The sequence below is a fragment of the Lonchura striata genome, chromosome 7, assembly GCF_050655825.1.
Source record: "Lonchura striata isolate lonStrDom1 chromosome 7, ASM5065582v1, whole genome shotgun sequence".
Classification (NCBI taxonomy): Eukaryota; Metazoa; Chordata; class Aves; order Passeriformes; family Estrildidae; genus Lonchura; species Lonchura striata.
In genome coordinates, this window is record NC_140709.1 from 35,596,054 (window position 1) to 35,618,408 (window position 22,355).

Here is a 22,355-nt window from a genome sequence, read left to right on the forward strand (position 1 = left end):
TTGATATTAAAATGTTCTTGAACTTTGCAAGAGGTCAGCAAGCATTTGCTTATAGCTTGGGCTGTTTCTGGGACCTTGAATATTTCTGTATCTCACATAGGGATTGCTTTGAATAAAGCAGGCATGACAACAATGCTTCACCTCCCTGCTCCTGGAAGGAGCAACTTTGTCATTGTTTGTGAAGTGCATGTTGAAGAGAAAAGCCCATGTATTCCCCCCTGGATCTCAGACTGCAGCAGCTTGCAAGATCCAGTTCCTTACCCTGTGCAGTGATATTTAAATAACTAAGCTCCACACTTACCCAAAGAGCAACAGCAGAAGAAATACTGCCACTAAGTTACGGTTGTTGCAGAAAGCTGGGATCTGGAAGGCTGAAATAACTCCTACTGAGAGTCCAATAGGGACCATAAAAAGTACCTGCAAAATGATATTAAAAAGGTGTTACTAGGACAACAGCTCTGAAACACCTTCCTACAACCATACAGAAGAAACAATGACAGGACTGAATCTGGTCCCACAAATGCAGCTTGGTTTGTTTTTTCTAAGGGAATGGTTTTTCTAGGGAAACCAAACAGAGGTGGGCTCTCAATTCTCCCCAGATGAATTGCAGATGAATTCCCACAAAGCCTCTTTGAATAGGCAAAGCCTCACCATTGAGGAGTATGGGCAGAAAGTACCTTAAAAAAAGGTTGTGAATGAAAAATACCCCTTTGGGTTTTCTGTTAGCCTTGCAGTCAGACCACTTCATTGTGCCCTGTAAATCTAGTCTTTATAGTGTTGAGTCAAGCCAGAGACCTACCAAATGTCTGCCTGGAGAGCTCCCTCTCCTCCCCAGCTTCAGGATTTAGCAGAATTTACTGGCAGGGATTCACTGAGAAATATCAAGTTGCTGAGAGCGCTGGATTAGTTTCAGCCCGCTGAATACCGACTGTGCAAGGACTCTGGGGATTTTTCCATAGGCTGATTTACAAATATGCAGCGTTGGAGAGAGCCCGGGGCAGGCAGGCAGGCACAGACCGGCTCCACCCTCCCTGCTGTGCACTGCCGAGCCAGGCTGGGGCCACGCTGCCTGGGGACCCCTTCCACTCCTCCTGCAGGGCAGGGGATCCTTGTGCTGCTGCCTGGGGACCCCTTCCACTCCTCCTGCAGGGCAGGGGATCCTTGTGCTGCTGCCTTGGGACCCCTTCCACTCCTCCTGCAGGGCAGGGGATCCTTGGGCTGCTGCCTGGGGACCCCTTCCACTCCTCCTGCAGAGCAGGGGATCCTTGTGCTGCTGCCTGGGGACCCCTTCCAGCCCTCCTGCAGGGCAGGGGATCCTTGGGCTGCTGCCTGGGGACCCCTTCCACTCCTCCTGCAGAGCAGGGGATCCTTGTGCTGCTGCCTGGGGACCCCTTCCAGCCCTCCTGCAGGGCAGGGGATCCTTGGGCTGCTGCCTGGGGACCCCTTCCACTCCTCCTGCAGGGCAGGGGATCCTTGTGCTGCTGCCTTGGGACCCCTTCCACTCCTCCTGCAGGGCAGAGGATCCTTGGGCTGCTGCCTTGGGACCCCTTCCACTCCTCCTGCAGGGCAGAGGATCCTTGGGCTGCTGCCTGGGGACCCCTTCCACTCCTCCTGCAGGGCAGGGGATCCTTCCTTGTGCTGCTGCCTGCACTCAGCAGCCCCTCCAGGCAGGCACTTCCATGGGATTCCAGCCCTTGGTCCTCCCTGCACCCAAAGAGGGCCAGGTCACCCCAAATGCCCTTGAAGATTTCCTGGTTTCAGGAAGCAATGGTATCACTGGGATTTTAGGCACTTGCAGATCTGCATCTGCAGAAATTTATGGGTTAGGGGGAACTGGTCACCACTGCAGCCCAGCTGGCAATGTCCAAGTTCAGGAGCCGAGTTTGCACTGCCCATTCCCTGTGTGAGGGTCTGACACCCTGCACCACAGGGAATGCAGAAGACACAAAGCACTTCAGCCTACAGACACTACAAACATTTTTCCCTTGGGCCCAACAATGCTTTCCATCAGTGCCATGAACCCTCTGCACCAGGAGAAAACTTAACTTCAGGAAGAACAAGGACACACCTATGCCAGGGAATGCAGCACAGGTGCTGGGAGCTCAACAAGGTCCATCTATGCAGCACCATGAAAAGGAACTGCTCAGATCCTGCAAGGCTGCATTTGTACCTTTCCTTGGCTTAAAAACTTTATAACACAGACTCTTACAGACAGCATTCAAGCCAGAGATGGGTTTTTGCCCAGCAGGGCTGTGTCAGCTGTGGGATGCCTGCTGCTGTCCCAGCCAGGGCTCCCAGACTGGCTGTAGCCTCGAGCCCCAAAGCCTCACCCCAGATTTGTGGAGCCTGGGTGACAGCAGATCCAGCCCTGCAAGCTGTCAGAGCAGCAGCTGGGTACTGGGATGGAAATCAAGCTGCAGCCTGTTCTGTGCTGCTCCTGTATAAATGTGCTGGGTGTTTTACACACACTCCAGAGAGCAGGAATGCCTGTGCTTAGCAGAATCCAGTGCTGCAGTTCACATTTGATCGTCCCCAGTGCCTTGGAGAACAATTACTACACAACACTCTTGGTAGCAGTAAGAAGAACTTTAAATAAAGAACCTTTTTCCCCCCTGTGCTGTGTAATGCTCCCCCTGGTGCATTTAGGAATGTGAATTATTTACCAGATCATAAACCAAGTTGGTCACCCAGTAGGTTGTCATCCCAATGCCTGAAATGTGCTGCAGCTGCTTGGCTTTGGTTTGGTGCTCCTTGACCATGTAGAGCACAAAGCTTGCTGTGGTGATGGAGTAGCCAACCAAAACAGACATGGACACTATGATGTCCAGTAAACTGTTGAGCCTGGGAAAAAAGGGGACAAAGATGCATTTGGTGAGTGAAAGTGGTAGATTTCCCTCACTGTGAGGCTTGGTTAGAGTTTAGAAGCAATAAGGTCCTGATTCTGGGACAGCATCTTTTATAATCCTGGAATGGTCTGGGGCTGGAAGGGATCTCAAAGCCCATCCCATTCCACATCCTGCCATGGGCAGGGACACCTCCCACTATCCCAGGTTGCTCCAAGCCCTGTTCAGCCTTGCCTTGGACACTTCCAGAGATGGCCTCACCACCCTCACAGAGGAGAATTTCTTGCTTTCTTTGCTCCCTTTGCTGATGGTAATTATCAAAGCAATGATTTCCCAAAGGGACTCACAGAACTGAGCTGCACTGTTGGACCCCAGCATGGAGTGGAAGGGCCAAAAGGAAAATGATGCCATTACTATTATTACTACTACTAGTAGTATTATTATGCCCACAAATGTGTGAGACTGTAACTGTGACTTCTAGGTCTCCATGAGATCCTACCAAAAACCCCCACAGGAATCCCCAGCTCTCATGGCAAGCAGGACAATATTCATATATAGGGGGAATGAACTCAAGTGAGGACAGTTTCATCACTTAGAGAAAGATATCCAGTAATTTAGGCTGGTTTATGGTTTGCAATAAGCTGGTTTGCTCCATTTAAAGCTAAAAAATTCAGGCATCAGCCAAATGAATCTTCTTACATTACTTGTTCTTGACTCTGTCCTCCAGGATATGGGTGAGCTGATAGGAAAATACCTATGGGAAAAAAAAATTGAAAATGTATCCAAATTAAAGCTTCCTTCACCAGCTCCTGATATTGACATAGAAATAACATAGAAAACTGAGAGAAAAGAGAAGAAAAGCAGATCAAAAGTGTGTTTCTTCTCTGTCATCTCTGTGTGATCTTGGGCAGAATTTTGAGCATCCTCCTTTTTCGTAGGCCTTCACTTGGCTGCACAGCAGATCTGAAATTCAAACCCTTGGCCCTGTTCCTACACCTACCTGGCTGCCAGCACCATTCCCATCCCACACCCCAAATCAGGCAAGGGCCTGTGGGACTGTGCATTCCAGCTGAGATCTCTCACTACTGACACCTTCCAAGTGATCAATGTTCTGTTTCAAAGCTGCAGTTTGGTGATCCCACCTTGTTCCATTTGGTTTATTTTCACCAGGAACAAATCTTTCCCTGCTGCCCTCCTCCTCAGCTGCTACCTGCCTGTGATGGATGTCTGTCCATATGGGATCTGTGGAGGTCAGAGCAGAAACCCAGGTAAGCTACAGACACCTTCTGCCCCCAGTGTGGCAGTGAGTTCATTGTGAACTATTCTGTCTTAAAAAGCTAGGGAAAAAAATTAAAAAGAGTATTTTGATCAGTTACTAGCAAAAGTCTAATTATCACACTGCTAAGTCCCCTGTGATGTTAAAAAAAAAAAAAAATCCATTAAAAATGGGTTTGTATCAGGCCCAAACTGCAACTGAGAACTTCTCTGCTTATGTGCAGGTGTCTTCAGAGGAGGTTTAAGTACTCCTTCTCCAAAATGAGCACCTAGCCCACAGTTCACCACAGTGCTTTTGCCATACCTGGAGGCAATTTGTGCCCACAAAAGCAAAAGGAAGAGCACAGAGGGGCTCAGCTGGGCCACTTCCAACCTCCAGTGCAGGTCTCTGCCTTGGCCCCACCCAGGATGACTCCAGAGCCTGAGAAAGGGTTCCCATGTTTATGTGCCTAAAAATGAGGTTCTCAGTTCATATTTTGACACTTAAGAAAATGCCTCAGGGAGTGCTGGGGGACCTCCAGCTGCTCTTAAATCCAGAGATTTTCTATACCATGCCACCTATGGAATTTAAACTTCTTACAGCCAGATGGCAGACCTTAAGAATGATGTGATGAAGAATTATTCTGGGTAATTTTCCCTAAGAATGGGCACTCTGACAGGGGGACCAGAAGGGAGGAACCTGAGGGTTTAGCTGACCAAATGTCATACTGAACAAATGAATTTGGAAGGGAGGATTTAATCAGAAATTAATTTTGGAGGAAAAAAAAGCCCAACCAAACCTCAGTCTTGTCATCAGTGAGAGAAATGGGATTAAAATCTTGGACTGCTGATAAAGCCATACAAACAGCCAGGAGATGTTTCCCTTCTCCAAAAGGGAGAGAGAGAAAGAAAGATACCGTCTGTCTAATCTGTTAATACCTCACTATAAAGCCATTTTCCTTTACTGGAGCTCAGGCTAGAAGTCAAAATTTCCATTTCAATGCATCTTCCTTTTTTGTTAGCTGGGATTGAGAGAAGACAAAGCACAATATATAGAAGTCAAAAGCTATTATGACTTGCTTAGTGACAGGGTAAAAAGCTTTTTATGTTTTTTTTGTTTTTTTTTTTTAATATACCCAGTCTAAGTCAAACCTCTAAAGCAGGACTGGCACCTCTTTCTGACTGCTGAAGTGACAACACACTTTTATCTGGCCATTTCAATGGTTCTTAAACCATCATTTATTTGTCACAACAACAACTCGATTGAGCTGCCAGGAGCGCACCCCACGGAACGTGCCTTCAGTTGTATTTCAGACTGGATTTACTCCACCTCAGGGGAACCAGCCTCATCCACTCATTTCTCCCCTTCTCTGGCTTGGATGATTAGTGGGAAGCAGAGAATTGTCTGTCTGGTCATTTGCTACTTAGCATTTCTTTCTAAAAACACGTAAGCAGAGGAACAGATGGAATAAAAACTGCTGCTATTCTTTCCCCCAGAAAATTGCTATATTGATGGTATAAAACTTACCCTGTGAAAACTTTCTGGCTGTTCACAAGAGCTTCCTGCCTTTGCTCTTGCTACAGCATGTGTTGGGAATAGAGAGACAGAGCAGGGAGCTTCACTGCTTAATAATTCAGCTGCTCTGGGATGTTCCTGCTGCTGGAAGCACCTGGCTGGGGTCTCCTCTCTGGGCAGCTGTGATGTGTGAGCTGAGGGCACACTGCAAACCCCAGAGGGGACAGCCAGGCCCTGTTTGAGGGGTGGCCAGGACAAGGCTCTGGTGTCACTCCCTGTGAGCTGAGCTGGCTGGGAGGGGAGTCTTGGTGCAGTGGAGTGAGCTGGGAAGCAGCACAGACTGGGGCCACTTGTGATCAGCATCTGCTGCTGCTGGAATTCAGGGTGTCACACTCAAAGCTTCAGGCCAGATGCGTGGTTCCATTATAGCTCAATTCAGACACGTCCTGTGAGCCAAGAGACACTGCCACCTGTCCCTGTGTCACCAGGGACAGCAGCCCTCTGAGATGAGCAGGGCCTGGCCAGGACATGGCTGGAGGGGCACTGCTGGTCCAAGAAAGTCAGTCAGGAGGGTTTTTGTGTTTCTGCACACAATTGCTGCTCTTGGTAGAGCAGAGCCCAGACATCTCTGTGTAAGACTTCTCAAGATAAATCTCTCTATCGTCTCTGCACCCTGGCCCTCTCTGGAAGCAGACACACCTGCAGACACCTTTGTGCCCACACTGCACTTTGAAAGAGGCTAAACTGCAAAGGGAAGGGTGCCCTGGTTTACCAGCAGGAATTTGGGTTGCTGCAGTGTGTTATGGAGGAGAAGCTATAAGGACACCGAATGGGCCATCAGAACCCTTGGATCTGTGTATGTCAGGTGTCAGAGCAGAAATACAGCTGAAAATTATGTTTCTCACTTAATCCTGCCCTTCCCACTCTCACTCAAACCCAGGCACACAGATGCCCACACACCCTGGGCTGCTCTCAGCAGAAGGGTGACATATTCAAATTTCCTAATCTAACCCACCCCTAGATGACCTAGCAGAGCTTTTCTCTGCATAACTAATGGGCGCCTATCAAGAGCCAGCCCTTGCAGTACCAGGAGAGGCAATAAATCAATCAGCAACTGCTGGCATTTCTCATTTTACGTAGGAGCTGGGGTCCTCCCTGTCCAGCTCCCCTGAGCCTCTGACTAAGACAAATGAACTTTGTGATTTATTAATGCTTTTCAATTCTGTTTTGAAAGGAATTGCAGAACAGTGAATAAAGAAAAGGCCTCACTGAAGTGAAGGTAAGTGTTGTCATTGATTTCAGCAGAACCAGGATATCCCTCCAAAGGGGAGAAGTAAAGGGACACTTACCATATCTGGAAGTCTCATTTTTTGGCAAGTTGGCTCGAAGAATGAAGTTGTTCAAGCTGTTGAGATAAGCTGGGAGGCTGTGATAACCCTCAGGATTGTACCACACCTGTACACAATTGAGAAATTGAAACAATTTGGGAGTTATTGCTGACAACGTGTTTGTCCTGTTTCACTTGTACAAACTACCTCACATTTTAGCCCTGCTGCTTTACAACATTTTCATTGAGCTGAACCAGAGAAATTGGCATATCAGAATGCGCCAGCCAGTCCTTGTTATAGTACATACATCCCCTCATGAGATAAAGGTGCTACTAATTGATCTTTTCACCTCTGTATAATAAAATTATGACAGCAGAAAAATTGCCTCCTGCTAGCAAGAGAAATGAGACCAATAAAGAAGAATGGGGAGAGAAAAGAAAATGAACTACAAGTATCTTTGTCATGCCAAGCTGCAGATTTCAGAGGGTTTTGCTTTTTTATTTGGAATATCCATGAACTTGACATAGTTTCTCCTGAATCCCCCACTTCCCACACCAGGATGAGCAGGTGGAGGTTGTTTACCTTAGTCAGTGTTCTGTTGGGGGGCACTGGCTTGATGTCAAACTGCAGATCTGCTGTCAAAGGCAGCCCGAAGCTCCAGCCACCATACCTGAGTGAAAACCAGAGGGAAATGCATTGCTGCCCTCATCCCAAAGCTCTGATTCCCTCAGATGGGCCATGCCAACGTGCCACTGCCCCCCCAGGCAATTCCAGCCTGACTTCAGAGAGCTTATTCCAGTATGGGGCCAAGCCACCTCTCCCCTGGGAGCCTTTCTTTGGGGGGAAAACCCCAGAAGCTTGGCAACCGTGTCACAAAACTGCTGAAAGCCTCCGTTTGAGGAAGACCCTGGAGCCCAGTGGACTCCTGAGCTGTGCCTGCCACTCCGGGGTGAGATGCTGCTTCTGACTGTGGAGATGAGCAGCTCAGTTTATCAGGGGCAGATGGACACATCTCCTGCCAGCCTTAGTGGCAGGTGACCTCTGCCCCAAGCCCTGCTGTGCAACTGCCTGGCAGAGCCCAGACCCACCCCACAGCACAAGGAAACGCTCAGGCCCTGCTCTCACTGGAATGGATGCACTCCTCCAAGTGAAGCACACACAGAGACTTCAGAGAGTCAAATCTGGAGGAAAATCTCTCCCCAGGGTTTACTTCATGACAGGCTGTGTCAGATTTTCCTCTTTTTAAAGATTTGAGTCAGACAAAGGCTTGGCTGTAGATCCAGCCCCAATGTGCCAGGTGATTGACATGTTATCCCCAGGCTATGATCTGTTTTATCAAGCAGAGCACTTGCAGGAGCCTTTATCTTTTATCCATGATTGCAGGACACTTCAGCTCCTTTCACCAGATTCTAAACCCCTGCCAGAGCACTGCCAGCTCTTCAGGCAGAGGGGATGTGAGAGGTGTGGGATGTCCTGCCTTGCTCCCAGTGGCACTCAGCAGAGAGGAGGGGTTTGTGCTGTACCGTTTCTGCAGGAAGTCTCTGGTGGTTGCCAGGATGTAGGTCTCCACATTGTGCCCTGTCAGGTTGTAAAGTGTCCGTGTGGAGAAGGTCCTCCTGTGAGGGGGAGTGTAGTTTGTCTGTGGACACGTCTGAGGAGAGACAAACAAAGGAAAACTTTAGTGTTTGTGTTTTAACTAAAAACCACCACATTAGGACAAGATTGAGAGCTTGCCATGGCAGCAGTCTGGTGCTGAGCCCCATTCCTGCAGAGGCTGCTCCTTCCCAAGCCAGGGTGCACAGACACACAGCAGACATCACTGTACATGGTCCCAAACACATCCAGGGACATGCTTAGAAACAACCTCTGCTTAAATCTACCCTTCAGTTCCCCTGGCATCAGTGGGACCTTGAAATGTGCTTCATGCTATGTAGGAAGATTTTGACTGAATTAAGGCTGATCCTACTTAGCAGAGTGACTGCACAGACAACTGCAAAGGGCAAAACAACTCTCAGAGCAGAAAACTCTGTGGTGGCCTCAAACTCTCATATTCCATTTCTCAGCAGCTACACTCTACATTTCTGCTTTACTGTCAGTCATAGAAATGTTTTCCTGGGCTTCAGAGAAACCTTGAATTAGTCCTGAATATGTAATTTAACATGCTGAGGGCCAGTCACATCAGTGTTTCATGAGGTTGAAGTGTCCTCCCAGACAGCATGTTGGCTTCTTCCTTCAGCCCATCCATAACAAAAGACCTGGACTCCCCCATTGTGCATCTGTTCATCTGAATACACAAAGTAGCTTCCTCCATGCTGAGGAACACCTGCCTGTGCCTGCTAGAGGTGAGAATCAGCTTTGAACATTATCCAAACTTGCTGGAGAAATTATGCCAATACTTTTAATGATGGGAAATTAAATGCATCTCCAAAAAACTGCACAAAATAGCTGTGTTTTAAAGAACGACTAGAAACGTTCAGCTAGAGTACATTCTTTAAGTTAAAAGGCATCACATTGTGCCATCAGTTTATTTGCTATGGCAAAAACTGAGGACAGGTGAGCAGCACTGGAGGGAGGAGAGCTCAACCCCAAACTAAACTGTAAAACACCCTTGGGGAAGACTCTGCCTTTTCCCCATGTGCAGGCAAATCCCACCAGCACCCATATCTGGCTCTGCAGGTACCACTGTAATGCAAATAATTAGTATTATTAATCATTAATATTTAGAACAAAGAACAGATCTAGACTTTGCATAAATTTAAATTCTGAAGAGCAAGCAGCAAAAGTAGCTGTGTTTTTATGTAGTGCTTGTCTAAGATGAAATCTTCCTCCTGAACGCATGTTCACCTCTGTCAAAAGGGACAATCATACAACATTCAAGAACACCATTAAACCTTTTCCCACCATGGGAAGCAAGGCAGGGATGTTAGGGTGTGATTCTTCTGAGGATGCTGTTTCCTTTCCTGTCCCCAGACTGCTGCAGACAGTGGCTATCCAGTGTGCAAATTGAACAAGGCCAAAGAGAGACAAGAGGACTTGGAATGCTGAGTCCCCCTTAGCATCATGTCAGCCCATAAAACCACTCCCAACAAACAAGGCAGGCCCCCAATTATCCCCCAAGGCTCCTCACTTTTGTATCTATCCAAATTACCTGGATGCCATCTGTGCAGTTGCAGGCAGAATACTTAGTTCTCTGGTTTCCACTGGTAATCCACTGGCCAAGCATGTCCTCTGTTAGACACTGCCTGAAAAGGAACACATTTTCCTCTGAGGCTCTCTAGGCTCAGGTGTGCAAATGAAGCTAATTGCTGTCATGTTTAATGACAGCAAGGCTGGCAGTTGGGCAGCTCCAGCAAAAAAGCAGAGCTTCTTGTCAGCTCTGCGTGGTTCAGGGAATCCCCAGCCTCCTGCTGCTTCCTGTGCCCCTTGGCAGAGAGCCCTCCCTGCTGCTCCCTGTGCCTGGATTTGCTCAGCTATCAGATGGAATCCAGGCACCACTTCATTCCTACAGTAGACAGTGCAAGGAATTGTCACTCAGAGGCCAAAAGCATCTGAAACCTACCCAGAAATAAGGGCTGTTGTGGCAATCCCTGGGCACTCCTGTGATGGGCTGTGTTGCCTGGGTAGTCACTGCAAACACCCAGGGTAAATATTTGCCTGCATGAGCGTTCATGTCTGCCCAGGACTTTACCATCCTGAGAATTTATCTGCAAAGCCCAAAACAAACCAAGCCTCATGGCACAGCTCCTAGATAGAGGTAACAAACACCATGCTGAGGACTTGCTGTGTGGGCTCACGTTATAATTGGAATTATTGAGGCGGCAAGGACCTCTTCCCAGAGAGGAGAATTGCTTGTTTTCATCCTGGCATCCTGCCATCACCAAAGCTGCTTCCTTATCACTCCTAATAATGCAGGAGTCCAATCCATGAGAGTTCTGCTGATGATCAAAGATGGTTATTAAGGTCTAATGGCTAATAGTGTCATGCCAATTCTCTTGCAGGTTTGGAGTTTAAGTGGAAAAAACCCCAAGAACTACTTACGAATTGCTTTCGTTCATGCACGTGTTATCTGTCCCAGGGAAAGCCAGCATCGAAGAAACTAAAGCAGCTGTGGTTTCATTAAAATTCCTAAGAATTAACAAAGAAAAACAGAAAACAGGAGAAGGTTCAAAGAATTTCCACTACTACTGTGCAGAGGAAAACTGTGTTTGAATGAAACAGGATTTAAGATGTTGAATAATTGAGTATTTGTGGAAGCAGCGCTGAAGGACACGCAGTACGTGAGGACAGTCACACAGGTTTAAAAGGAGCCCTCATCACCTCAGCTACTCCAGAGATTTGCTGCCTCTAGATGTTGCAGAGGATGCATAATCTTCCCTCAACTAGATCCAAGCAAGATACTTTTGGACAATCAAGTTTCTCTTTATGGGGAGAAAAATCTACTGCAATTTCCAGGAACTGCTTGCAGCCCTGTCTCAATCAGATTCCTCATCCGTGACATCCACTTGGTTTTGACCATTCAAGAAGATTGTCCTTGGTTCTGCCCCAGCTCTCTGGCAATGATCCAAAAGGAAAAGCAGGGAACATTAGGAAGAGAGGACTCAGACATGCAGCTCTGGCTCATTCCCCCATCCAGAAGGACTGAAGTGGAAAGGTATGAGGAATCCTGGGAAGTACATCTAGAGCAGAGGACCTTAGAGCTAAATTTTGTATTTCTGACTTAGAGCTGAGAATTGTGGAGAAAAAAAGAGGTTCACAACATGAAAATCAAATGACACCAACTACAGTTGTTTTGGTAACAGGATTTTTAAGGAGAATGAAATTATTCAGTGGTGGCATCCTAACAACCCTGGAAAAGCACAAGCTCTTCCAATTGCTTGTGTGCCCTGGACCAGCATGGCCTGGCCAGGAAAGCAAATCCTGTGCTGACAGAGAGGAGGGAAATGCTCACAGGATGGCTAGAATTTGATCCCAGAATTGCAATACTGGAGTCAATTGATGTGAGTACCTCATTTCACACTGGGGAAGGAGGATATATGTATACATTAAGAAAATCCCTATGGCTGCTATGGGGCTAAAGGACTCCAATGGGAAACACCAAGAACATTCCTCAGACATTTCATAGTTAAATCCAACTGAAAGGTGGTTTTTCTGAAGTTTTCTGGTCTGAGCCAAGCCATCTCCTCAGAGATCCCTTGGGAACAGGGTTTCTCTGTGTTGTCTGCACAACATAACTACATGTCCTATGTCTAGAACACTGGCTGTGCTCAGAAATAACCCTGAAGGGTTATGAATTGATGCCTCAGGTTTTAGCTTTTATATTTTTCAGATTCTGTGCTGCTTTAGTGTGTACTTCTGAGCTTCGTATTAGGGGATGGTGAGCTCGCTTCAGAGTAGGGAGACAAAACAATTCCTTTTCTAGCAGGGGACCAAGGACAAATGATCCAAATCCCAGGCCCAAGAGCACAAACAATGGCAGAATGGGGAGAGAAAAACAAGGAGAATGGGACTTCATAACCTAAAGCTATAATTGGACAATTAACTCCAATATGCAAATGGAGATGAACTTATAAAAGTGAAAGACCCCGTGACCGGTCTCCATTTTGTGACCATTTTGGGTTCAGCTGGGGCGCAGCCCTGGCTGGGCTCTTGTGCTGCCCAACATGGATCCATTGAGGCTTTTTCATAAATCCTTGCTTTATTCTTTAACTCTGTCTAGTTTCTGTTCTGGGTCAGCCTTCTCAAGGCATCTCTGGGTCCCGAGGAGCAGCACTCACCCAAAGAAGTCTGCCTGGTCGGCCGTGCCATACAGGGAGGGGGACAGCAGCAGCTCGGGGTACTCGGTCTCCTTGGTCCTCAGTGTCCCCAGGCCCATGGCAGCCATCACGAAGAGCACGGGGAGGATGACCTGGGCGATGAAGCCGCGGACGTCCCGGCGGGTGTGGTGGAACCTCTTGATGAACAGGGCTGAGGTTCTCTTCAGCAGCAGCGGCAAACCCCGCAGGCTCTTGGACCTGATCAGGAGCTGGTCTGGGCACAAAGGATGGCATTTGGTCACGGCTCAGCATTTATGCTATGATGGTTAAGGAGCACTCTGGGATGGTATTTTGCTTCCTGCACACATTTACAAGATGGCAAATCCAAACTACTAAGGTGGAGCAAACACAGGACCAGGAGTGGGACGGCATTCCAGTCATAAGCTCATGGAACATCAGTATTTTGTTAAATTTCAATGTGTACGTGTAGTGACCTTCAGCGTGACACCTTGCAAGAGGAACACAGGCTTCCATCTTTCCTTCCTACATCCCTCCTACCCAGCTGCAATTTACAGGGGAAACATATTTTTCTTTTAGATTTGCAAGCTGAAATTTTTCGTAATTTAAAAAGCAAGTCCTCAGAAAAACAAACAACAGAATTAATCCTGAAATAAGAAAACAAGCACAAGCCTCTGGGCCTCTTGCATGGACAGGTTTTGTAGTATACTAAAAGCAGAGCCAAATCCTGTGCCACCTATTCTTCTTTATGAAATATTAACCTGTATAATACACCATGAAGCAAATCCTTTTCAGCCTTTTTTAAGGGTGCAACAAAACACTTTTCTACATGAGTGACTGTTTACAGTAACATTTACAGTGCAGGTCAGCTTTGAGAAGTACAAAAATACCTCTATGTTGTCCCTTGGATATTTATAAGTACAAAACAGTGTAAGCATTGCAGCCAGGTATGTCTCATTTTTGGGCTGGGCCATCTTTAGGAGGTCTCAATCCTCCAGAGATAGTGGTGTAGCTTGGCTCTTTTCTGAATTTACCCCACTGTCTGCTCCCTTGGGCTGCTTTACCAAACTGCAGTGTCTGGGGCACATCAAAAAGCATCAAGGAGGACCCAGCTCAGAGCTGTGCTGCTTTTCCAAGAAGCTAAGGGATTTCCATGAAGTTTCTTTCCAATTCTACTAGCTATGGGGAAATAATCCTCTAACATCTATTATGACAATTACTTTCAGAGGTACACATTTACTTTTTCACCCACATCCTGCATTTGATTAAATTAAAACCTGGATCAATTTAAAGGAAGGCAGATGCAAACAAAACCCCTTCAGTAATTTATCCTGTGATTCAGACTATTCCAAAGCAAGGGATCTAAAGGACTGATGAGTGCTGCATTTCCAGTGATTTATAGGGTTTGTGATTCCTGGCTGGGTGAAATGTGGTTTTCAACAAAGAAAGAAGTCAAGGAACTCTAATCAGTCCATCTGTCGGTGTTTGCATCTGCAGTAAATCTGGAAGAAAGCCTGTAGGTGATTGAGTACCGTCTCTTTCTGTGAAGGTGTCTGTGCTCAGAGACATTTCGTCACCACCAGTGTGACCACTGACTCCAGGCAGCTGATGGGGCAGTGCAACATCTTCTTGATGGTCCTTCACTAGCTCTTTTGTCAGATTGAGGAACACCTATGGAGCAAGAAAATATAAAGGAAAATTTTTCCAAATGACTCCATTTACTAAAACACTTACCAGAATCCACTCTCTTGCTTTGTAGCTATAGTTGGTGCAGCAGTTATGTACTACAATCCTCTTTCTACTCCCTTTGTGCTCCATGAGAGATATTAACTTTTTTTCCATGTAAGCTTGTTATCCAACCCCTTTTCACCTCCTGTCTCTGTTCTGCTGCAACAGTGGAAACTCAAACCTGTTTCCCTGGGATATTCACCCTCTAGCTCCTGACAAACCCACTGCCTCCATGCCAGGAGTGTGCAGTCATGGCACATGGGTCATGATGTACAACTGCACATGGCATATGATGTACAACTGATTCTTGATGCCTTAGGAAAACACCTTAAAAGAAAGCAAGAAATTCTGAGCAGGAAGGTAACAATCTCCCTCCCTCCCTTCTGCAAGACATGGGTCATCACTGCTCATCATTTACTTTTTATTTCTGATGCAATTAAATGTGTTTATTTGACCAGTGATTTCCCATGGGCAGAAAGGTGCCTGTATTACTCTCTCCTCAGTCTTAACTTCAGTGCCTCATTTTCTGGATAAAACATGAAAAGGCTGTCAGCAAGGTGAGACAGTGCATTAGTATGTGTATAGATTTATAGATGCATCTACACACTCATGTGCACCTAAGTGTAACCCCCCTTCCTCCCTGCCTGAAACCCTCACGTAATTCTAACATGCCCAGAGAGCAGAGCCACACAGTGCTGTGAAATTAATCTCCATGACATTTCAGCAAATCCAGCAGCTCCTGAGCTCGTACCTCTTCTACAGTTGTGTTGGAAATCCCGTAGCAGCCCAGGTGAAGATCATTCAAGCTGGTGTCCAGGGCTCTGAGAAGGGCCTGGTAGGCCCCTGACACAGTGGACTTGAAAGGGGGAAGCACATACACGAGCTCTCCACCAATATCCTCCTTGAGATAAGCCTCTGGGAGATAGGACTGGATCAAGGAGGTCACTGCTGTGGTGTCACATTCCTCTATCATGTTCTGAAAAAAGAGGAAAACACTCCGTGGTCACTGAAAAGGTGGCAAGGTCAACCTTCCTCCGGCAGGACGTAGCCCAAATCCTCTCCCAGAGCACAACTGGTGATCTCAGCCCAGCTATCCATCATATCAGGGTAAATATCAAAAGCAGATGAAAGTGGGTTTCTGGCCCTTAAAAAAGGATGTGTGACAGTCTCCCATCTTGGTCCATCTAAAACCTCACCAGGTTGGTCTGAATCAACCACTTTGCAGTGCTAGAGGTTTGTAGTACAACAGAGCTCTCTGGCCTGGCCAGCAGAGAGCTTAACGTGGCTGCCAGCACAAACTCACTCTTTTTCCCGTGAAAAATGGGGCTTGCTCATGGCTCTTTCTTCATTTTCTCTGACTCCAGTGCCAGCAGTCTGGAAGCAGGGCTGGTCTCTCAGGGTACCTGTCTGCTGGGGCTACCAACAGCACTCTAATAAATGCTAGCAAGAGCAGAGTTCCCCACTCCTTGCAAGCAGAACACATTGCCCCATGCCAGACACTATGGATGAGTTTTTTTCCCACTTTATTCCTTTGAACTGCAGAGTTCACATTCTGCATCCTTGCCTTTAACCTTCAAGGAGACCTTGCTCTTTTTCAACAAAGCAGAGCCCTGACATCCCTGTTTTCACAAGGCCATAGAGATCACTTAGCTCCTGCTAATACATCCCTCAACCAGCCCTGGTGACTCCATTGGAGACAGAGCTGCCAGGAGCTCTAGGACCAGCTCAGACACAAACCTTCTTTTTGGTAAGGGTCAGGTGGTAGCCATCCCCAAAGGTTTCCTTGAGGTAGAAAGGTGAGCCACAACATTTGAGCCCTCCATGCTCTAGGAAAGCAATCCGGTCACTCAGAACTTCTGCTTCGTCCAGGTGATGTGTGGAGAGAATGATGGTTCTGCCTGGAAAACACAGTCACCACAGAATGAACACCTGGTTTTATGGCAAAACTGGATTTCAGAAGGATTTGGCTTATTTTCTTTCCTTCCTCAAAAACTTTTGTATTCTCCTACACAATGATATCATCAATATATTCGCAGGGGTTCCAGAGCTTCCCCTTGCTCTGGATCAGCCCATGGCAAGTAAGTCCACATTGTTAAACCAATACAGTGAATGTTTATAACAATTTTATTTTATCACATTCTGGTCAGATCTGTCCTTATCTCAACAGTGAGACAGGTGAAAGCCTCACTGAATGAGGGGGCATGGAGTATCAAGTGAAAATCAACTGCATTTTTTGAAATTATTAGTGAAATTGGATTAAAGGCAACAAGAGAGACAAATATTACAGTATTGTAAGCTGTGTTCTATGGTGAAGTTATTTTTTAAATGACACTGTGAATTTACAGAAACCAACCAGGATGCACCCTCCAGAATTGCAAAATCCCAGTCTCACAAAATTCTTTCTCTCTGGCCTCCAAAACCCACAATTCAAAGCCATTGGTACTGTCTTTGTAAAGTGACACAAATCACCTTTGTCTCTGGGCAACATCTCATCACATTACCATTCTTATTCTTGGAGATGATTTCCCAAATACTCCTCCGGGAGCACGGATCCACCCCTGTGGTTGGTTCATCCAGAATCACCACCCTGGATCCCCCCAGGAGAGCAATAGCTATGGATAACTTCCTCTTCATCCCCCCAGACAGGGTGCCAGCCAGCTTGTGACGATGGCTGTACAGCCCAGTCTCCTTCAAAGTCCTGGAAAACAAAGGGAAAACAACCCTCAAAAGTTGTAATTTAAGCATCTTTTCCAAGCAGGGAATTTCAAAATACTTGAAAAAACTGTAACTGGAAATGAAAACCTGCTCAAGTATGGACTGCTCTGCTGAGCAGTCGGTGTAGAGTCACTCTGCAGCTCAGTCATTGGGATTTTCATCTAAAACATTTTTGAGGATGTTTTCAAAGTTTTAATCTGACAAGTCAAGGTTAAAGGCTCAACCCCATCAACTGAAACACCAAGATCCAAACTCCCTGGGATGTCCTGGTTGCTTCATTTCTCCACAGAACCAATAAAGACAACATCATCTTTCTGACTGGTTGATTAAATCTCTTCCCAGGGTAAACTGTAAAGCAGCAAGGAGTAGACCCTTAGGCCTATAAATTCATCTCCAAATAATTGCCACAGCAGCCTGTAAACCCCTTGGAGAAAATATATTGTTTTCTTACAGTATAGGTATCAATACATTCCTCTAGTCAGAGCAAGGCACCATTTGAACCCTAAGCTGGAGCTGGAACAACACCTCTAATCCATGATTTTGAGCTTTGCAGGGGCACTGGCACCACCACACGACTATTTTGACAGCTTCTCTCCTTTCTCCTGCCCAGCTAATTTTATACCTCTTCACTTCTTGGTAGAGCTCTTGTTTGCTGCAGTGAGGGACTTTGATGTAGCCATAGAGAAGCAGGTGTTCCTTGGTGGTGAGGTAGTTGAAGAGCACGTCGTGCTGCATGCACACCCCCATGTTCTTCCTGATCACCTCCTGGTCAGTCCTGATGTCTTTGCCATACACAAAGATCGTGCCTGATGACGTAGGGAACAACCCAGTCAAAATAGATCTGAAGGAAAAATAAATAGAAAGAGCAAGTTAGAAAAAGGAGGAAGCCATGGGTAATTTTTTTCATGTGGCCTTGTAGCTATCACCACTTCCAAGGTTTCCTTGTATCCCCCTCCCACTCCTTCCAGCCAGACACCACTGCCCACTGTGAAAATAAGAAAATAAGCCAAATGTCCTGTGGCCCAGCCATGCTCTGGCAGAGCAGAGGCCAATTAACATCCATGGACATCCTTGTTCCCCCCTGTGGGATTGCAGGGGCAAGCTCAAAGCTCACCCTGGCTACTCCTCGCCTCTACTTCTACCTGCTGCAGCCTGCTTCTCCCTAGGTCAGACCACTGCATATCCCACACACTGAGGAATGCCCTTAACTTCCAGTTTAATTACTGGGAATTCAGAGAATGCAGTCACTCATTCTCTGGTTTGCCTGGAGTGCCCACACAGCCTCATACTGTAGCCACAGCTGAGACTGAGAACCACCTCTTTGACTAACCACAGCAGAGCATGGAGACCTGATCTCACTGCCATTATTCATGAGAAATGGGAGAGGACTTCTCAATGAGACGCCTCACAGTGGGCAGCACTTTCACCTACTTCAAGCAAATAATCACCCACCAAGCAGGTGCTGAGTCAAACTCCCTCTGCTCAGAATAACTACTTGCACATTACAGCTCAGTTTTGGTGCTCTCCTGCAGGGACTAAAGGGAGAGGATGCATCTCACACCGCCCTTCACCTTCACAAGAGTTTTCTCTCTCTCTTGGGACTTTTAACCATCATTTAAAAGCAGTAACTTGTGACCTTACTCAGGATTTGAAGCCTGTGCTAAGTTTCAGGCAGGTTTTATACTTTTCTGCATATCACCTTTGCTACACTTTGCAAACAGAATATGAGGTGAATTGATAATAAACTGAGGTGAAGCACACATCTGTCTTACTGACTTTGGTTCTTCTGAGGCTTCTATTTATCAGCTTAATGTTCCTTTCAGAGATATGCATATATATATCAATGGAGAAATCAAGTTCTACAGGTCTGTTTTAGTGCTGTTATCTAACAAGTCAAATAATAATTTATAAACAGCAAGACTGAAAGGCCAATGCATTAATCCCCTGCCATTCCAGCCCAGCCAACACATGAGTCTGTACAGCTGAAGTGTATCTTTATTAAGTTTTCTTGCTAGTATCACTTCAACTTCGGTGTGTGCATGAGCTCCCCACAGGCTTCCAGAACAACCTAACCCCAGGCCAAGGAACAAAACACCTGAACAGCTGCTGTGCTATGTATCCCAGGTATCTCAGCAGATTAAAAAACATGTTCCTAAGCAGGAAAGGACCTTTTAGAACCTAAAGAATTTTAACAGATGAAGGAAGTCCTGAGGTCATCCATGAGCAAGATAAAACTACATGAGGGATTTGGCCTGTGAAGCATCTTCCTCAGTCTCCCACTGCTGCACAGCCCTACTTGCCCTCTTGCTCACCCAACCACACTGCACAGGATAAAAAAGAGCTGCTTTAAAGGATACACACATGGTTGTAGTTTTCCCAGCTCCATTGTGTCCCAGCAGGGAAGTGATATTCCCTTCATAAAAGTTGAGGCTGAGGTTGTTCACTGCAGCTTTGGATCCATAAACCTTTGTTATGCCATGGAGGGAGACTCCCAAGGTGAGGTCGGTGGGCTCCGGTTCCACGTGAGGGTGGGGGGCACCTTTGACACCAAGAGAAGGGTCAGGGAGTTACTGCAGGGCAGCAGGTGTTGTGCTACTTTTCTCATCTCAGAGGAAGCCAAAATACAGCAAAGGCAAGTGCCTTTCAGCCAGGAATATTGAGAACATGTCACTGGATCTGTATGATTTTGAACTCTCTGGGATTTTACCTTTTTACTTCTGAAGCTTCTAATAACTCCTGACAACAGGCATTAATCACTTCTGAAAAGGTCTCATATTTAGGTGTTTCAGAGCACCTAAGTTTATTTATGCTAAACAAGCATAGAAATTAGAGGACATGAAGCAAAACTACAGAGTTATTTTCAGTTAGGTGGAACCAGCAAGCTTTTATGTGTGATCTCAATATTTTACAGGCTAAATATTTAAAGAGATAAGCAAAGAAGCACACGTGCCCTTTGCCAAGTAGAAACCTGTGCCAAGTAGAAACCTGTATTTGCATGCCCAAACAAAAGTGCATTTCTACACAGAGAGACAGGCATAGAAGGCAACTGCCCAACTACAACACACACGTATATGAGTGTGAAAATCAATACTGACTCTCCACAACAAATAGGAAGAACAAATATAATTTAAGGGCCAGATTTCCATTCATGTAAGTACCAGCTTTCAATTTTTCCCGTGCTTCAAAATAATAATCAATGGTGTTTTCTGAGTATGGTGCCCCTTTACAAATTTGGTTTTGTTTACCCAAAATATAAGTTATTATTGCTACCCCTTCTAGTATGCACATACATATCTTGTTGGGGAGGGTGACTTCTTTCCTTAACATCAGCTTGGAGAAGAGCAGGCCTCTTTGTTTCTCATTCCAGAAGGGCAGGTAGCTGTTGTATTCAATCCAGTAAGATGGAAGCAGTGGGAAGTACCAGGGAGCAGCCATGCCATATCTACCTGCAGGAACAGGAGTCTCGTTCAGCTATCTGTTCCTCAGGAAGTGCCACTGTTGGGGTGCACTCAAAATAGCAAAAATTAACTTTACAGAGATTTCTTGATAATGCTCATGCACTACCACGACTTGTTAAAGACTTTTTCTGATTGGCACAATAGGAAGCACTCACTAATTTGTTATTCTGAGTAACTCCATAGCTGGAGGGCAGGAGAACTTTACATTTTCCACTGGGTACATTTCCGTATGCCAGTGGACTGCTTCATTAGGTGGGAAGAAAAGCAAAAGACAAATGTACTGGCTCTTGCCCCAAGGCAAGAATTACTTTTTGAAACCAAATGATGTAAGTAACACAGCTCGAAATCACTCAGCTGACAAATGCAGTCTAAGATGCTCCACTCTCACCCACCAGACTGCAGTCACACCCTCCTGTGTCCTTGGCTTCAGCTTCTTCAGGAGACCCACCTACCCATGTGATAGGCTGAGAAACCCTAATTCTCCCATGCTCTGCTCTCTGTCAGTGCCATTTATAGGCTCAGACATCCACAAAGTCGTGCTCCCTTTGGTCTGGGACAGAGTGTGTGCACTGTCTCACTGCCTCAGCTAGCTCTGTGTTCACTGTTCTTCAAAAGAGATGCTAAAGCACCACCCTCAATGCTTTGCATCCTTACCTGGGAAAACATTCCTTATGTACCACCCCAGGATGAAGTAAATGAAGGAGTCTATCAGAATGAGCCAGCACATCCAGCCAAAGGAAGTGTTATCTCCAATCATTGGGGACTTGTACATGTTGTCCCACTGCAGTCCTGCAGAGAGGAATTGAGAAATACAATCAGAGCCCATCTCAGCCAGTGAAATACCACCCTCAGGAGAGCTCAAACCTGGCTTTGTCAGCCATAAACTCACCTATGCCCTGTGCCTCATAGCGAGCAATGTATTGACTTGCATAACTGAAGGCAGTTGGAGACAACAGACTCTGGGGAATAAACAAAATTGAAAACAAAAAACATTTGAATTAGTCTCAAAGAGAAGTCAGGTCAGTCAACCAATCAGGTTCCTCACTGGGTTATTCCAATAGCCAGAAAAATGAGTGTTGGATTTGTTTCTTTTCTCAGCAGTCACAAGGAGCACTGGACCAGGCCTGTGATGGGAAGTGTTACCTGGTGACAGGTTGAAATGTCTCCTTAAGGCTTGACTTTCTTTTGTTTCCATACCCAGGATGCAGTTTCCTTGCTCACACAGGGCTTTATTTTAGGCTTTTGAAATACAGCAGTGCTTCAGAATTACCTCATAGAGCCATATGGTTAATTCTTTTACCACTTGCATTAATAGATGTCATTCCCTGAATTTGGTGACGTGTCTCCCCCCTCATAGAGCCATATGGTTAATTCTTTTACCACTTGCATTAATAGATGTCATTCCCTGAATTTGGTGACGTGTCTGGTTCTGGAACCTAACACCTACCTACTCTGCCCCTTGGTAAGAAACAAGGCTTTAGATCTACTCCCATGTGTAGGAATTTGAGACACAGGAAGCCAGAGGATGATCTGAGGCAGCAATGAATAGAGCCAGCCCTGCTACCCAAACCCTTCACTGAGACAACCTACTTCTTCAGAGTGGGTGAAAGCACCCCATTTTCCTTTGCAATTCCAAAGGGGAAAGTACACAGCTCAAACTACTGTGATTCAGCTGGCAGGTGGGAACTCACTAAAATTCCACAAGGAGTGCCTTCAGTCAGGGGACACAGCTAATTCCAGGT

At 46.2% G+C, this 22,355-nt stretch overlaps 1 protein-coding gene across 2 annotated transcripts in view; it reads right to left on the minus strand.

Moving 5' to 3' along the window:
- The window catches only part of ABCA12 (ATP binding cassette subfamily A member 12), a 107,359-nt gene that overhangs the window by 15,024 nt on the left and 69,980 nt on the right, over window positions 1-22,355 (minus strand). For both annotated transcript variants that reach the window (XM_085585491.1, XM_077785195.2), the window contains exons 28-45: window positions 21,503-21,572; window positions 21,268-21,402; window positions 20,446-20,601; window positions 19,517-19,694; window positions 17,778-17,996; window positions 16,942-17,138; window positions 16,178-16,338; window positions 15,192-15,416; window positions 14,245-14,383; window positions 12,716-12,968; window positions 10,980-11,066; window positions 10,090-10,183; window positions 8,465-8,592; window positions 7,524-7,611; window positions 6,963-7,068; window positions 3,543-3,597; window positions 2,664-2,841; window positions 302-417 (exon numbers count right to left, since the gene is read on the minus strand). In XM_085585491.1, coding sequence (XP_085441617.1) covers window positions 302-417; window positions 2,664-2,841; window positions 3,543-3,597; window positions 6,963-7,068; window positions 7,524-7,611; window positions 8,465-8,592; window positions 10,090-10,183; window positions 10,980-11,066; window positions 12,716-12,968; window positions 14,245-14,383; window positions 15,192-15,416; window positions 16,178-16,338; window positions 16,942-17,138; window positions 17,778-17,996; window positions 19,517-19,694; window positions 20,446-20,601; window positions 21,268-21,402; window positions 21,503-21,572 — 2,585 coding nt within the window. The remainder of the gene's footprint in view (window positions 1-301; window positions 418-2,663; window positions 2,842-3,542; window positions 3,598-6,962; window positions 7,069-7,523; window positions 7,612-8,464; window positions 8,593-10,089; window positions 10,184-10,979; window positions 11,067-12,715; window positions 12,969-14,244; window positions 14,384-15,191; window positions 15,417-16,177; window positions 16,339-16,941; window positions 17,139-17,777; window positions 17,997-19,516; window positions 19,695-20,445; window positions 20,602-21,267; window positions 21,403-21,502; window positions 21,573-22,355) is intronic.